At 35.4% G+C, this 15,776-nt stretch overlaps 1 protein-coding gene and 1 non-coding gene across 2 annotated transcripts; both read right to left on the bottom strand.

Moving 5' to 3' along the window:
* Positions 1 to 6,996: 6,996 nt before the first annotated feature.
* RAD51AP2 (RAD51 associated protein 2) lies at positions 6,997 to 14,648 on the bottom strand. The gene is made up of 3 exons (XM_024552919.2): positions 11,396 to 14,648; positions 10,968 to 11,051; positions 6,997 to 7,329 (listed from the first exon to the last, which is right to left on the bottom strand). Exons 1-3 carry the CDS (start codon positions 14,646 to 14,648, stop codon positions 7,211 to 7,213), a joined length of 3,456 nt encoding a protein of 1,151 aa, XP_024408687.2. The 3' UTR covers positions 6,997 to 7,210.
* On the bottom strand, positions 9,872 to 9,943 carry LOC112298187 (small nucleolar RNA U83B). The gene has a single exon (XR_002974109.1). It is a non-coding gene; the product is annotated as a small nucleolar RNA U83B (small nucleolar RNA).
* Positions 14,649 to 15,776: the final 1,128 nt, after the last annotated feature.

The raw sequence follows: 15,776 nt of genomic DNA, 5'->3' as shown, positions 1-15,776 counted from the left end.
CTGGAGTAAAAGGGAAGCCAAGTGCATCTGAAATGGTGCAGGACAGGTGCATCATACAGACAATGGGTCACCATGCTCTCAAAATCCTTCCAGTTCTAATTTCATTTAATACTAATATTTATAACTGCCATATATGTAGTTTCTACTAATGGATCACTCTGCTTGCACTGCTATCTAATTTTTGTTGCACAACAATCCTGTAAGTAGATATTGTTTTCTCTATTTTGTAAATGAAAAAACTAAGTATAGAAAGGTGGAGTAATTTTCCTAAGACAGGCTTCCTTAACCTTCATATTTTTGACACTTCGGGCCAGATCATTCTTTTCGGGGAATGGAGGAGGCTGTCCCGTGCACTGTGGGGTGTTTAGCAGCATCCTTAACTTCTACCCACTAGGTGAATGGCAGCCCTACAATCATGAGAGTCAAAGATGTCTGCTAAATGCCCCTTGGCAGGCAAAGTCACCACCAGTCAAGAACCACTGACCTCTAAAACCACAATTGCACCGAACAACATGAGTGCAATTTGACTCTAGAAATGACTGACTCTTAAAATTTATTTGAAACAAAGAAGTGTCCCTTTGAATATCTCAGATTAAGCCAGCCATCCATTTTAAGGGAATTGAAGCTCTATAGAAACCAAATGATTAAGAACAAATCAATTCTTAAAGATTATGTTGCAAAGTAAATGCAAAGGTAGAGACACAGTGTTAGTAATCAGAATCCTGAAATAAGACACAGACATCCCATTACACCCCTGACAATATAGGAAATGAGTGGAGTCCAGCACATTTTGTAGTGGTCAGACTAGATTAGAATTACTCCCTAGGGAGCCCTAGTAACCAATTCTTATCAGCTTGATAATCAAAGGGAAATAGAGCCTGAGATCAGAACCTTTATTACCCATTATATTTGCACATATGTGAAAATGACTTATTAAGTAAATAATCAGTATTAGTGTCTGCTTCCTTCTTCCTACGTAAGGAAAAGAATGCCAATACTGTCATACCTTAGTATTCTTCAGCTTCAGAACTTGTCAAACCATGTACTCAAATGTTTCAGCACTTGGAACTTGCTAGGGACTCATCACACTTGCTAGAACTTGTATGAGTGACAACGCTGTCCTGTAAGCAAAATAAAATGCTTCATTGCTTGTTGCTTTGGCACCCACCTCTCGCGATGAAACAGAGATCAGAGGTAGACAAGTAAGTCTCACGGGTAGCTTGGGAACAGTGCAGAACTCCCACATATTTGTCATTAGTGTCTTGTACTTTTGTACATTTTAAGTGCTAATCATGGGTCTCAAAAAGGTTAAGAGTGATACCACTAAGTCTAAAAGGCATTTAATAAGAACCATGATCAAAAAGAAAACATATCGTGGCTAAGTATGAGAGTGGTATAGGTGTGACTGATATCACTCTAATGTTCAAGATGCCAGGAACAACGATCTTGACGATAGTGAGAAATAAGGAAATAATTCAGAACAGCCAAGTGTTGCTAAAGGCGTAAAATCTGTGAGTAAGCAATGTTCACAGACATTGGAAGAAGTTGAAAAATTGCTTTACATCTGGATCTATGAAAAACAGCAGATGACAGCATTTCTGAGGCAATAATTTGTGAGAAATCTAGGCAACTGCATGCTGATCTGGTAAAAGACAAGCCTGGAATAAGTGGTGAGGGCACTGAAGTGTTTAAAGCCAGTCATGGATGGTTTGATAAATTTAAAAAGAGAACAGGCAGTCATAGTGTGGTGAGGCATGGAGAGGCAGCCAATGCCAACAAAGGAAATGCCAAAAGCTATGTCACTGAAATCAGGGAACATGTAGAGACTGAGGGTTTTGTCCCCCAACAAGTGTTTACCTGCGACAAGTCTGGTTTGCTCTGGAAGAAAATGCCTAACAGAACCTACATCACTCAAGAAAAGAAGGCATTGCCAGGCACAAGCTGATGAAGGACAGGCTGGCTCTGTTGTTCTATGGGGACTGCTAGTGGGGATTTAAAACTAAAGCCTCCACTAGTGTATCAGAGTGAAAACCTGTGAATTTTCAAGAGAGGGAATGTGATAAAAAGCAAGTTAAGTGTGATGTGGCGGGCCAATACTAAAGCTTAGGTGACAAAGAAGTTCTTTATAGAGTGGATGAACAAAGTTTTGGTCCCAGTGTGAAAAAATATTTGCAGGAAAACAAACTACCTCTGGAGGCTTTGTTAAGTGTTTGACAATGCTCCTGCTCACCCTCCAGGCTTGGAGGACAACTTACTGGAAGAGTTGAGTTTCATAAATTGAGTTTCAAAATTAAGGCCAGAGTGATAAATAAAGACGAGAACACACACACAAACACACATTTAAGATCATGTTAAAGACTTCCCCAAAAGATAATGGGAAGAGTAGTTATGGTATTTTGTGACACAAGTTTCACTCAAGAAAAACTGAGTGGGATACAGATCTTCCTGAGAATATCACTACTCTAAGCATGAATTTTTTAGTGAGAAAATGCGATTTAATTTATTTATAAATTTACTGGGTAGCTTAAAGTACAAGACAGAATGGAAGCAGCCCTAAGGTGGAAGGCACAGACTGGGACAGAGTCTGTGAAGCTGTTGAGAGCACCAAGCCTAGGTGACTTGGCCTCAAAGCCTTCTCCCAGGTCCACTCTCCCCCACCTGCATGCTCACTTATCTCTTGGTTTCCAACAATCCCAATCAATAACCTGCTGGCATCAGTCTTCTTATTCCTACCCATGAATCTCTTCTCAAACGTGTCAGGCTCCTGCTCAACCTTAATCTTTACCTTACTGAACTAAGGGAAAGGGGGCTCTCCTTTAAGAACACTGCTTCCCTACAACTTTCTCAAAAGGTGGTTGGTTTTTCTCCCACAGCATTTCTACTACTGACTCTGGAGTGGGATTGATGTCCTTCATGTTCCTCAGTGCAGCTTTCATGCATTCTCCCTACCTCCTTCCTAAAAATCTATAGCTTTAAGTCCGAGATTACCAAGTTCACCCTCTATCCCTTCGTTGTTGCTGTCCTCTGTAGGTTGTCCCCTTCACTTCTCAACATTTTAGCCTGGCTCACTGTCATTGTCTAATGCTACTCCTTTCTTAATTTTTAGTGATTTCAATATACATCATCCAGCAGAAGCAACGCCTGCTTGAGTGTGGTTGGTAGGGTAATAATATGAGTGTAATAATTTGTAGTTTTAATTTGGACATTTCACCTAAAATGTCATATGGAGTGCTTGAATGTGATATTGTTATGTTACGGAATTATATGCTTATGATTTTGTAATAAAAGATGCTGTAATAAAAAGGGGCAGTTTGTGCCAGACCCTGTATATGTAAATAATTCTTCCAGAACTTTAACCTCTTAGTCAATTAAATTTCTTGTCAGTAATTATAATCTTCCCACACTACCTCAGTGACTCTTCCTATTGTCAGACCGTAGACACAGCAACCTCTCCATGATTTCAATTTCATGTACCTTTTTCTCTGCCACAATCTCCTATCTTGCCAGCTCACTTTCTAGTCTCCCAAATCCAGTAATCCTTTGATCCCACTGGGACTTCCAAGCCATTAATCCTACCAAGCTTCCACTCTCCCTCACCTTTATTTATGCCCTTACTCTTCTCCTCACCCAGCTTAAATTACATAGTTAATTCTGATAATTACTGTTTGCTTATATCCTTGACTTCCTTGCCCTTCTCTCACTGTTTTAAATTTGCTTGGTGAAATTTATACCCCTGGCTATATTCATTCTCTACCTATTCTAAATATAAACCCATGAAGCTGAACATGACTGGAGAAAAATGCAATTCTGCACATGACTGCTTTCACTCTAAAGCAGTGCTTTCACTCTAAAGTTCAAGACCATGAACCTCAAATGGGACCTTGATATTGCGAGGCACAAATACCATAGGTCTTCATCTCCTTTTTCTCACCCCACACATTCAATATCAGAAAATCCTTTGGCTTCTACCTTCAAAATATATTCAGAATGAAGTTATTTCTCACCAACTCTACTATTGTCTTAACCAAGCTTCTATTCTCCTTCACCTCCTAACAGGTCTTTATTGTGTTCTTTCCTCTCTGGCTTCTATTTTCCAACAGTTAGAGTGACCTTTAAATCGTAAGTCAAATTTTTCTCTTTCATCTCCTTCAAGTCTTTGCTTTAACCTTACTTTTTCAGTGAGCAGTATCCAGACCACTCTATTTAGTATCATAACCCCCTCCCCTAATACATCACCCATCTCCTTTACCCCTTTCTGCTTTTCCTTAACATCTTCTAATATACTATATAATTTATTTGTTATGTTTATTATTTATTGTTTCTCTGCCCCTAATGGCACAGAGGGTTATCAGAAGCAGTAAATTCTATTTCGTTCATTGATATATTCCAAGTGCCTAGCACAGTGCCTTATACATAGTAAGTACTTAATACTTTTGAATGAATTAGTACATTAATTCTACCAGTTCTTATATTAATGAATAATAATAAACACTTGAGTGATTGCTTCATAACAGTGCTTAATTAAATATTAATTGCATTGCCTTTGGAGAATTTACAAACTTTATAAGTCAAACAAAAACCCTGAAAGTTAGGTCTTACTATCAACAATTTACAGATAAAGAAACAGAGAATCTAAGAGGGCATTATGCACTGAGGCAAGATCACTCTATCTCCAAAAACCCATCTTCTTTCTGTTACAATATGCTGCTTCTGCTTTCAGTTTGTTTCATACCCTTTTGAGAAATGCAGGGTATGATGTAACCAAAGTCATAATGATGTATTCATTTTATCCTTTGTTTGGCTTCTTTTCTACCACAAAACCACAACCCAACCTGCTAAATATGTCTCCATATGACAAAAGAAAGAGGTACTAGTCCATATTTTTTATAGCACCCAAGTCAGAGGAAATATTTAAAGAACTCAATATTCAGTTAGAAAGAATAACATCCAGCATAGACTCTTAAACATCAGTGAAGTTGAAAAGTAGCACATATTTATTGGGAGAAAAGCTGATAGGTTCTATGAGAGGAAAAAGAAATTAGAGCTGGATATTGAAGTTAGAAAATGCATGGTTGGGAATGGAAATTAATAAATAGAGCTGAATTTTGAGATGGTTTTTAATGTGTTTGAAAACCTTGGCTTGTAATAGGATAACTTAATCAAATCACATATTTTTTGTTAATTGATACATTCAGTCTTCCTTCTGCCATTATATGCTTTCTGTTTTCACATTTTCTTGATGCTTCCTTCTTTCCTTAGTTTTTGCTAAGTAGCCCATTTTAGTTTTTTGTCTACTGTTTTGAAAAGTATTGTTCTACTGATGGTTGCTCTTAAATTGTGTATATTCTATATTTCTCTTCTAATCTCAAGCATAGAAAGTAAGCTCCATAGGCACGTCTTCTGTATTCTCTCATTTAGGCTAACACAGCAGTAGGAGTATTAAAATGTATTTGTTCTATGAGTGAATAAGTTAATAGTAAGTATTAACTACATGATCACAATTCTGCTCTGGAACCAAAGATGGACTTTGGAGGGGGAAATAGAAAGTAGAAAGTGAATGCAGAGAACAGTGGGAAAGAATACAGCAGAAGAGATTGCTTCTATCCCAATCCTGATACTAACTTTATGACTTTGAAAAACTTATCCAACCTCTTTGCACCTTTATTTTTTCACTTGAAAAATAAAGGAAATGGATTAGAACAGTGATTCACTACCTTTTTTTCTAGCATTATGAAAGTTTTATTTGGAGATGAACTTTTAACTATGAAAACAAATGTCAAAATATTTCTCAAAACACCATTCACAGAAACTCTTTTAATCTTTTAAAAAAAAATTTCACAAACATTTCCTGTATAATCCAACATACAACAAAGAAATAGTATATCTTTTTTCAATTTTAATACAATGAAAAACTATATATAGTTTATAATATATATTATAAATTTTAACTAATAAACACTAGGCAGGCTAACAGTTTAAGTCTATAAGTGAGAAATTTTCTAATAATAAGTAATCAGAATTTTTTTAGCATCAGTCACCTCGATAGCAAAGTATTACTCTGATCAATAAAGCGTACTATTATCAGCTTCTGGTATAACTTATACAATTATTTAATTTTTAGTACTGCTTCCCACCTTGGTTCTTCACAATTACTAACATATAAAACTGTTGCAAAGTAGGGGCAAGAATTCACAAAAACAAACAAGCAGAACCCCCAGTTTATTATAAGCATGAATTTCTATGATAGAAATATTTTTCAAACAATGGACTTTCATAGCATCACATCACCAGAACTGAATTTGCCAAGATATTTTTGCCCAAGTCAAAAAAGAGAGGCATTTATTTATTCCAACAGAGGAACTGAAATTCAAGCTCATTGTTTAGTTTAGAGGTAGGTGGGGAAATTCAGTACTGTGAAAAATGACCACTAAAAATAGGTTCACTAAATTTATTTTTTGAACCATAAAACGTGTCTTGCAAAAGAGCATTACATTCTTCACACTGATCTGAATAGATGCCAAGAATATGTGAACTATTGTTACCTTTTCTCCCTGTCCCAACCCCCTAAAATGTTACAGTGACCACAAAGTGTTCACAATAATTACATAGGGGGGATTTTCCTTTTTAACCACCAACAGTTAACAAAAAGTAAAATTCACTCATTCTGCTGTTGTTTCAAAATTTCAGTGTTAGCTTTTGCACACCGTCTTCCCCACCCTGTTTGTAAGGAACCAAAACATTACATCTGGGAAACAGCAAAGATTTCATTACACCTCAAATGCAGAACACCTATGAAGCAGAGAAATGCTGGCTTTTTAAATAGAAGCAGATAAGATTTTTGCCTTTTTAAGAGTCACAGGTCTTTTTGAGAAAACTATAAAGGATATACAGATCTACTCCACAAAATCATTATCTAGTATGCACATTTTATAAAAATAAGTTCACATGTTTTATGATTACAAAAATTTTTGATGTGTATATTGTTAATGACATGAAACATCAATAAAATATTATATAATTTTTAAAGGTAATTAGATCATTCACACACACATACACACTATTTTTTCCATACTTGTAATAAAGAAAGCCCCAAACCTCCAACATGGAAGAAAAACATTTATCCAAGGAAAGAAACAAAAGATTAATAGTTGTCATGAAATTTTTTGAAGTATTAAAGTCCAGTATCTTCTTGTAAGTCCTCATAACATATTTACTTTAGATAGGGATGAAGTTGTCTAAGCTTAGCTTTTCTTGACAAACCAACTCTGATCGGTCGACTGCATGTCTTTAGAGGTAGTACTCTTGAAATTCCATGTGAAAAATTGCTACCTAAAAATATGACAATAAAAGTATTTAAGGGATAAAAATTACTCATAGTTTCTAAGCTTAAAATTTTTTTGCTAACTTTAATCATACTAGCAACATTTACTGAGTCACTGAGCTAAGTGCTTTAAATGAGTTAGTTTACTTAATCCTATCTCCATTTCTAAAATGTGAAAACCTCAGCACAAAAGTAACTTGGCCATAATAAAATACAAACTAAATAAAATCATCATTCCAGTCAGTCTTACTTAACAAGAAAAAACCTATATAAATTTTAATTTTTAATTGATTTTAGAGAGAGGGTAGAAGGAGAGAGAGCAAGACAGAGAGAGAGAGAGAGAGAGAGGAGAGAGAGAGATTTGTTGTTCCATTTATTGATGCATTCATTGGTTGATTCTTGAATGTGCCCTGACTGGGGATTGAACCTGCAACATTGGTGTATTGGGACGATGCTCTAATAAACTGAGCTACCCTGCCAGGATATATATAGATTTTTAAGTTAACTTGATATAGTGGCTTTAAATACCATATCATTTTTTTATTAGAAGCTAAACAACTAAGCTGTGCTACTAATGATTATGTTTGGCTTCTAATAAAGATTATTATCAATAATAGAGCACAAATGTCATTTTCAAAACAACTCAAAACATTTCATGAAGATTTATCTGTTACTAAATCAGTTAACCAGAAAAATAGGATCAACCACTATTGATAATAAAATACAACAATACCTATAATTTTCAGAGTGCTTTATTTTAAAAATAAACAATAGGGTACAGATTTAAAGCTAAAAATGTATCAAGCTTTCATGAAAGCTTGAATAGTTTTAATGAATTATTAGTATGACCTTAATATAAAAAGCACATTATACTAAAAATACTGCAATCAACATAACTTTAAATCTGACAAAAAGTAAACAACATAATCTCTACCAAGTTTAACTAAACAGAATGTGTATCTGTGTAAACAATAATAAAATGAAATGTAAAATTTACCTCTCTATAGGGAGGAAACAGAATAATATAAGTATAAATCAGCTTATGGTACTTTAGTCATTAAAATTATAGTTACTTATAAAAATTAAGAAAAAAAATATTGCCATTTTTATATTATTTAAGCAAAAAGGGATTGTCCAAATAAACCAAAGTTGTTGTGTCATTTCTGTAACACTACACTATAAGATTTATAACCAAAGCTATAACTCTAGATTTGGTTATAAATTAATATCAGCAATTTATGCTAAATGTACCTCTTCGTTATGAGATTATTATTTCAGAATAAAGCCATGATTTGTCTTTTTGATTACTTTTTCAAAGTATAGCTTTCCTCTTTCATATTCCAATATGACAGTTACTTCTGGTAATTTTACAATAAGTGGTAAATCACTAAACCAGTTTCTATCAATGGTAGGGCCTGTACAAAGCATATGCCCTTAACCAGCCATTAAGTTGTGGTTCTGAGAATGTGCTTTTTTGTCACCCTGGATTTCCTACCTTTTTATTAAGTAAATTATGACCCCTTTTATTATTGTATACACTGGATTAATGTATTGCTTTGTATTGTTTAAAAACTTTAAATATTCATGCATATTACCAGAAATTATTCATTTTAAAAATCAATGTTTAAAAAATGTTATGAAATTTATTAGTTGTCTTTTAGAAATAATACTAACTCAATTGTTTTCCAAATCCTGGCAACTCAAAGTGTAGTCCACAAACCAGCATCATCTACATTTGCTAGGAGCTTGTTAGGGATGTAGAATCTTAGGGCCTATCCCACAACAGAATCAGAATCCTTTAACAAGATGCCCAGGTCATTCGTATATGCTTTAAAGTTAGGGGAGAACTGATGCTAAATGATATGTAAAGCACTTAGCACTTAGCACTAGCTGGTTGGCTAGCTTGTAACACCTGCTCAAAGTAATTCCAAAAGACTTGCCTTCTCTGCAGAGACAGGAGAGAGACACAAAGAGTGACAGGATGTTATTGGAGACATAAAGTGGTTAGAAACCTTAATTGGAGGCATCGTAATGACAAGTGGGTATCAAAAACATGCCAGCACAATGAGGAGCTTCCCAATGCCTTTAAATTCACACCGCATAAACACGTCTTACCCCCACTTCCCAGTGTCTCTCAACTCTTCCTTCACGCTATGGATTTTTAACAAGCCTCAGGAGGATAATCCTATTTCTATACACTTTGAAAGTAAATCCAAGAAACTATCCTAACATAACATTAAATAGTTCTGGCCGATCTCACATACATTATTTTTCATATTTTATAATGACGAGGCACTTTTCCTTGTGAAGAGGCAATGCAGTATTATGGGTTCAAATATTCCCAACAAATGTAACATTTCTTTTGCAATTTGAGCACATAATTTAATCTTCCTCATGCATTCATTTCATTATCGCAATTATAATCACAATGACAAATATGGGTGTATGTTTCATTCTATCAATATTAACCCTAGTTCTCCCTTTCTTTCTGAGCTAGAAGGAACAACTCCTATCTTTTCCAGTCTAATTCTGCCACCCTTTTTTTTTTCTTCTTTTCTCAGAAGGAAGGCAGCAAGGAGTGTTTCCGCAGTCTGTGCCACACTTCTTTCAGTCTCATAAAGTACTGTTCCCTCAATTACTCCTTTTATTCAGGGCAGAAGAAACTACCTGTGGGCTTTTGATCTTCCAGGACTTGGCTTAATTTTTAGGATTATTTTATTGTAAGCTGAGAAAAAAGAGGAAAAGATGCATTTCTGAAGTGACTGACTAAAGGTACCAGGGACAGCATTCTACTAATGAGAAGCCAGGAAAATGTTTTAAGAAATGATAAATGGATGAAGATGTTTTGGTAAATATATTTTACCAAATATCTTTATTGTTTTTAGATCTGGTCTTGTATGTAATACCAGCAGTTTCTAACCAAATGAAAATTTCGTCATTTAGAAAACAATTCCCCCCCCCCAAAAAAAACCAATGTCAATCCTACTTCTGTCTCATCCCATTGGTACTATTATAAGTTAGAATAGATGTTAGACTTGCTGAGTTTTATTCTGATACTGTAGACCTCTTAGGCAAATGATGAATTAAACTTTTATTACTTTTATTTGTATAATAGTCATCAAAATTTTAAATTCCATAGTCATAAATCTTGTTAATGTATGTAAATGATACTAAATTTTTTAATTACTAAGTAAAATGTCTATATAAAGAGCCTCATAGTAGTTAAAGGATAGATAACATTAATGATGATTATATAACTGGGAGTAACATATCAATAGAAATCCAACTTAGACAAGCATCTTTTTGGGTTTTGCTAATTAATGTTACATATATTAGATGTGTACACGAGACATGTATAACAGCTATCTTATTACATAGTTATTGCAATGCATCCCTGCAAGTATTTAAACACTTTTAAAGAACACATTTCCAAATAATGTTCTAAATCTAATATTCTGAAATAGCATTTCAATTTTTTACCTGGTTTTAACTATTAGAATTTCCTTCAGTAAATTCTTAATGTTTACAAAAATATAAAACTTTCTATTTATTGTCTAACAACCTAAGTATATTTTCCTCATGCTAAGAATACAAGAATGAAATAATCATCTTAGAAGGTATTGTAGATAATAACCAAAAATCTTACCTCCTTTCATGAAATAATTAATTTTTTCTTCCTTAAATTCTTCAGAGAAAATAGCAGGTCTTTTAGTTGAAGGTTCTTCACAATCTGAAAATAAAGATCAACATGTTATAGCAAAAAGTAACTTTTATATAAAATGTTAATAGGAAATTACTTTTTCAAAAATGTTCTTCCCTTTGGCTCCTAATATTTAGGCAAATGAAGCAGGATACTTCAAAGCTCCTTTTAAATTTTGTATCATTTGTTATCTTCAACTTCAGCACATTATTTAATGTTTGAACAGTTGTTTTAGAAAATATTGTACATTAGTAAACATTGTCTATACTTTATCTCCTTTTTGCCAAAATTATACATTTGGCCTACACAGAAAAAGAAAAAGCAGCAATTTTTTTTCTATCATAAGTAAAAACATTTTAAAACTAATTTTATACCTTTCTCAGAAGTAGAATAGAGTAATTCTTTCTCTGATGTTCTTAAACAGCAGTATTTATTAGGAACTTCCTGTTTCCTGTTTCTGGGTACTGTTTCCCATTTAAATAAACGTTGGTGTCTTTTACGAGTATTAGGACCCGCTACAGTACCACAGATCAGAGAAGATGCACATATTTTATTGACTGTACTCATTTCCAAATCTTTTTTTATTTCTGTTTTTACCTCTTCAACACTGTTATTTTCTCTAAAATAATTTTCTTGTGCACTGTTTGTTTCTGCAGTGCTTAGAATTTCATTTTCCTTACTGATCTCATGGAACATACGAAGTTCTTCAAGTACTAAATCAAATTTACTCTTCATCTCAAAGTCTTTGCCTATTGTCACAGTTTCTGTTGTGGATAAACACTTGGAAGTTAAGTCCTGAAAACATTCATTGTTCCTTACACTCAGATCAGTTTCAAATTGATGTTTAACACATCCTGTCTCAGAGACGTTCCTTGGATGAAAATGACTTGAATTAGCTAACTCCCTTTCTTGCAAAACTTTCTTACATTCATGTCTGTCAGCTAGATCATTTTGATTAACATATTTAGTTTCTTCCACATTTACTTTCGTATTTATTGAGGAAACTGGTTGCACAAAAAACATGTCATTCATTGAATAAAAAATATTTTTCTCTTCTTTTTCAATCTTAATATATTTATGAACTTGACAACTGTATGTTAAACTTTGTGTTGTGACTTTTTCTTCCTCCTTCAAAATTAAGTCATGTTCTTTTGCCTCAATTTCACTTCTTAGCAAGCTCCAAAAACTTTGCACATGAGTTATAATTGTGGGATTGGTTTGTTCAGTATGTTTTGTGTACTGGCTTGTCAGTATGGCTTGTGGTCTAATATTGAAGAAATCTTCAAGTATGCAATTAAAATTAAAACTACTGATCTTATTATGCTCTTGTTTTCTTTCAATATCTAAATCTTGGTTGTACATATTTAGCTCATAAGTTTTTTCATTAATACATTCATGGTTGTTCTGTATGAACTGAGGAAGAGACTTAACATGTGTTTTCACAGTATCAGTACTACAGTGAGTCCAAGTTTTCACATTCATGATTCGTTCAGGACAAGTATTATTCTTGTAAGTAATTTCTTTTGTCAAATAAATTGCATCCATGTCATCAAAGTCCATTAAAACTAAATTTTTACCTATCATGCTAAAGAAATCAATGGGGTTTTTCTTAGACACTTGGAAAAGTTGTTCAGTTTTAAATGGCTTTATTTTCTCTAACATAGGTTTCATATTATCTCCTAATGGTCTTAAAAAAGTTAAAGTCCTTCCTAGGTATACAACATGATTTTCCACTATAATATTTTTTGGATAATTCAGACACATTACCCAATTGAAAATGCATCCTTCTTCTAACTGAGAATCATTTTCAGTTCCAGTTAAAGAGTCAAAGTTATTGAGCAGAGAAGCTATGTTGGTTTTCAATATGATATGTAGAGGTTTTAAAACACCAGTTTGTAAATATATGCATAAAATGTTATTCTTTCTACTGACATTTATATTCCTAATTATTAGACTTTGAACACCATCAGTTTGCTTTAGACAGTTCAAAATTTTATGCCAAGCTAAAATACTATTATCTTCTTCATTTTCTGAAATACTTTTATGGAAATAAAGACTTTCTGTAATGAAATTGTCAAAAGTATTGCCTAAATAACAGTCTTTTTGTGTACTATAATATTGCAACTGTAGTACATTATTGTTTTCTCCTTTACCATTTAACCAAAAAAATTTTATTAAAGCTTTTTGGCTACCCAGTGTTCCTATCATGAGAAGCTTTGGTTGTTCTTCATGTGTCATCACAGCTTTTGTATTATAATAACCTTCTTTGCTTAAAACACCTATTTCTGATAATGGTAGCAAATTCAGTTTTTCTCCAGTTCTTTTCATATTTTCACATTTAGTTTTGTAATTATGCATAATCCAATTGTTTTCCCTATTTTTTCTCAAAATATGTCTGATAGGATAGTCCCAGCTTTGAGACTTTTCTAATCTGATAGACATGTAACTGTCTGGACATGTTTCTGCTTCCTCCCAATTTGCAGTTTGTAGTTTTATAGTAAAACGTGTACCAGGGTCTCTTACATCAGACTTGGTACTACTGTGCTTAGAGTAGAGTAAACTGGTCAAGTTTTTTTCCCTCACACAAATATTTTGGTTGCTGGCTGACTGGTGGTTACTTTCATAACCCTCAGAAAAAATATCTTCTGCATCCACAAATTTTTTACCACCCAGTACGTTTTGCTTCTTAACATTCACTCTATTTTGGGAGCAGTAAATGTTTGTGAAATCCCTAACATATGTCTCATTTTTGTCATTCTTTTTCTTTGCTAATTCCTTTAAATAGACAGGGGACATGTTGCTCTTTAAATCGGTTGGAAACTCAGGGATACGTATTGTGCTGCTATCTCTAAAATAGCTGGGTTTGGCAATTTCCATGCTGGGCTGGTTGTGAGCTTTTGATATTTTTAGCCTAGATGCTGAAATGTTATTTTCTTTATTTGATGGCGCAACTCTGTCAGCTTTATATCTGTTCTTCATTTCATGAAATGTTGGTTCAGTTTCCTTGTAAAAGGTAACATCCGCCAATAGATTTTCTGTCTGTTTTCTGTAACTATTGTCTTTCTGACTATTGTCTGTCCCTTGGACTACATACTGTTTTCCACCCTCGTTTTTAACTCCTTGGACGTCGTCTATCGAGACGGTGGGCAGAAGGTGACCAAGCACGGCTTGGGGCCTGTCACTGCGGGGCACACTGAAAGCCCCCTCGTCACACAGCCCTGGTTCGGACGACCTTCCGGAAGCCCTCGAACCGGAATCCAATCTGTGTGAGGGGGGAGACTGCAGACCATTTTTCACCTCGAATTTGCCCTCTTGGCACCCCAAACTGCTTATCTGCTTCCCACTGGCTGACTCCTCCACACAAAAGTCTGTGGAGTTATTGAAAATCACGTCAGCTGCAACAAGCAGCGCCTTGCAGGGTCTGGGCGGCAGGTCCCACTCTTTTTCCACCTCAGACAAGCGAGGCATCAAAGGCAGGCGCCACCCCGCCTCGAAGACACCGCCAGGCTCCTCGAGACGGAGGCGCTTAGTACACGGGGGCTGGGAATCGGGATCTTCAGGAGGCGGGGAAGGTGAGGCGGGCTCCCTGGGGTCCGCAAACCGGGGTGTGAGGCGCGTGAGCGACATAACAGAGAACTGAGGGGATCCGTCTCCGGTTTTGCCGAAGTTCTAGCAGTCTTTTAGCGCGCGCAAAGAAATGCTTCCGCTCGCCAGGGAGACCCCGCCCACGCCCCTGACACGCCCTTCGAGGCCGGGCCTCAGCCTCAGCTATATAGTCAGCCCGGGCGACCACGCCCCCTCTACGCCCCGCATTTAGCCCCGCCTCTGCCCAGACCACGCCCCTCCTTCGCCCCCACCCACCCCATCCCGGTGAGCTCCAGGCTGTTTCCCTCAAAGCTCCGAGTCCCCGCGGCCGTTACAATGGTTATTTTTAGCGCCTCCTGCTTATGCCAGGACTGAGGCTGGTCTAAATATTTTCTTCCCTCTGTCAGAATTAAGAAGAAAAGTCAGTATCTCTATTATCTTTCTAATTTGTGAAGGAAAACGGCTTTATTTTTTAAAATTCTGAAATTCTTCATATCACTTCATAAATTATGTAAATGTTGACCGCTATGCTGTACACCTGAAACTAATAAAAAACCCGAGACTGTCAACTGTAATTGAAAAGACTTTTAAATTAAATTAAGAAAAAAGTGAAAAAAATTCTGAAAGGCTGTGTTTTCCTCAGAAGTGGCTTCCCCCCAGTTGCTGCCAGCGTCCTGTCCAGTAACACCTTGCGGAGGCATGAGCACCAGACCCAGTCCCTCTGCGTGTGGAAAACCCTTTTAAAATGCTGTTAATCGTCTCAGCGGCCCTTCAAATCTGATTTCCACTTTACCAATAGAGTGTGCTTTGGGAGAAGAAGGCACTGGTCCTTAGCATTCTTTCCTGAAGCAGTATTTCAGGGGAAAGTGGGGGAAAATTATCATCCGGAAGATCATTAATCTTCACTTTAAGACTGTAGAAAAACAGTTTTCCTATCTGCTGCGGGGTTTCTTTCTCTGGTATTGTGGATAAAATTACCTAAAGATAAAATTACATGTTTCAACTACTCCACTTCTTGGAAACATAAATAATAGCATAGTTCTGACCCACACCTATTAAATGTTGTGAATGCTATTTTTCTTTTTCTTCAATAATTTCCTAAAATAATGTATTAATAATTTCAGTTCATTCTGATTTCTGTCAGCTCCATAGTCATAAAGGGATTATCAA

The sequence above is a fragment of the Desmodus rotundus genome, chromosome 5 (assembly GCF_022682495.2).
Source record: "Desmodus rotundus isolate HL8 chromosome 5, HLdesRot8A.1, whole genome shotgun sequence".
In the NCBI taxonomy this organism is placed as follows: Eukaryota; Metazoa; Chordata; class Mammalia; order Chiroptera; family Phyllostomidae; genus Desmodus; species Desmodus rotundus.
Note: the sequence above shows the minus strand (reverse complement) of the source record. Positions and strands in the feature narration are given on the sequence as shown.

Excerpts from the sequence above, each read along its gene's own strand:
- RAD51AP2 (XM_024552919.2), bottom strand. The coding sequence starts at position 14,648 with ATGTCGCTCACGCGCCTCACACCCCGGTTTGCGGACCCCAGGGAGCCC. Across the intron at positions 11,052-11,395 it reads CTATTCTACTTCTGAGAAAG|ATTGTGAAGAACCTTCAACT; the intron begins GTATAAAATTAG and ends CTTTATTTTCAG. Across the intron at positions 7,330-10,967 it reads TAATTATTTCATGAAAGGAG|GTAGCAATTTTTCACATGGA; the intron begins GTAAGATTTTTG and ends TCATATTTTTAG.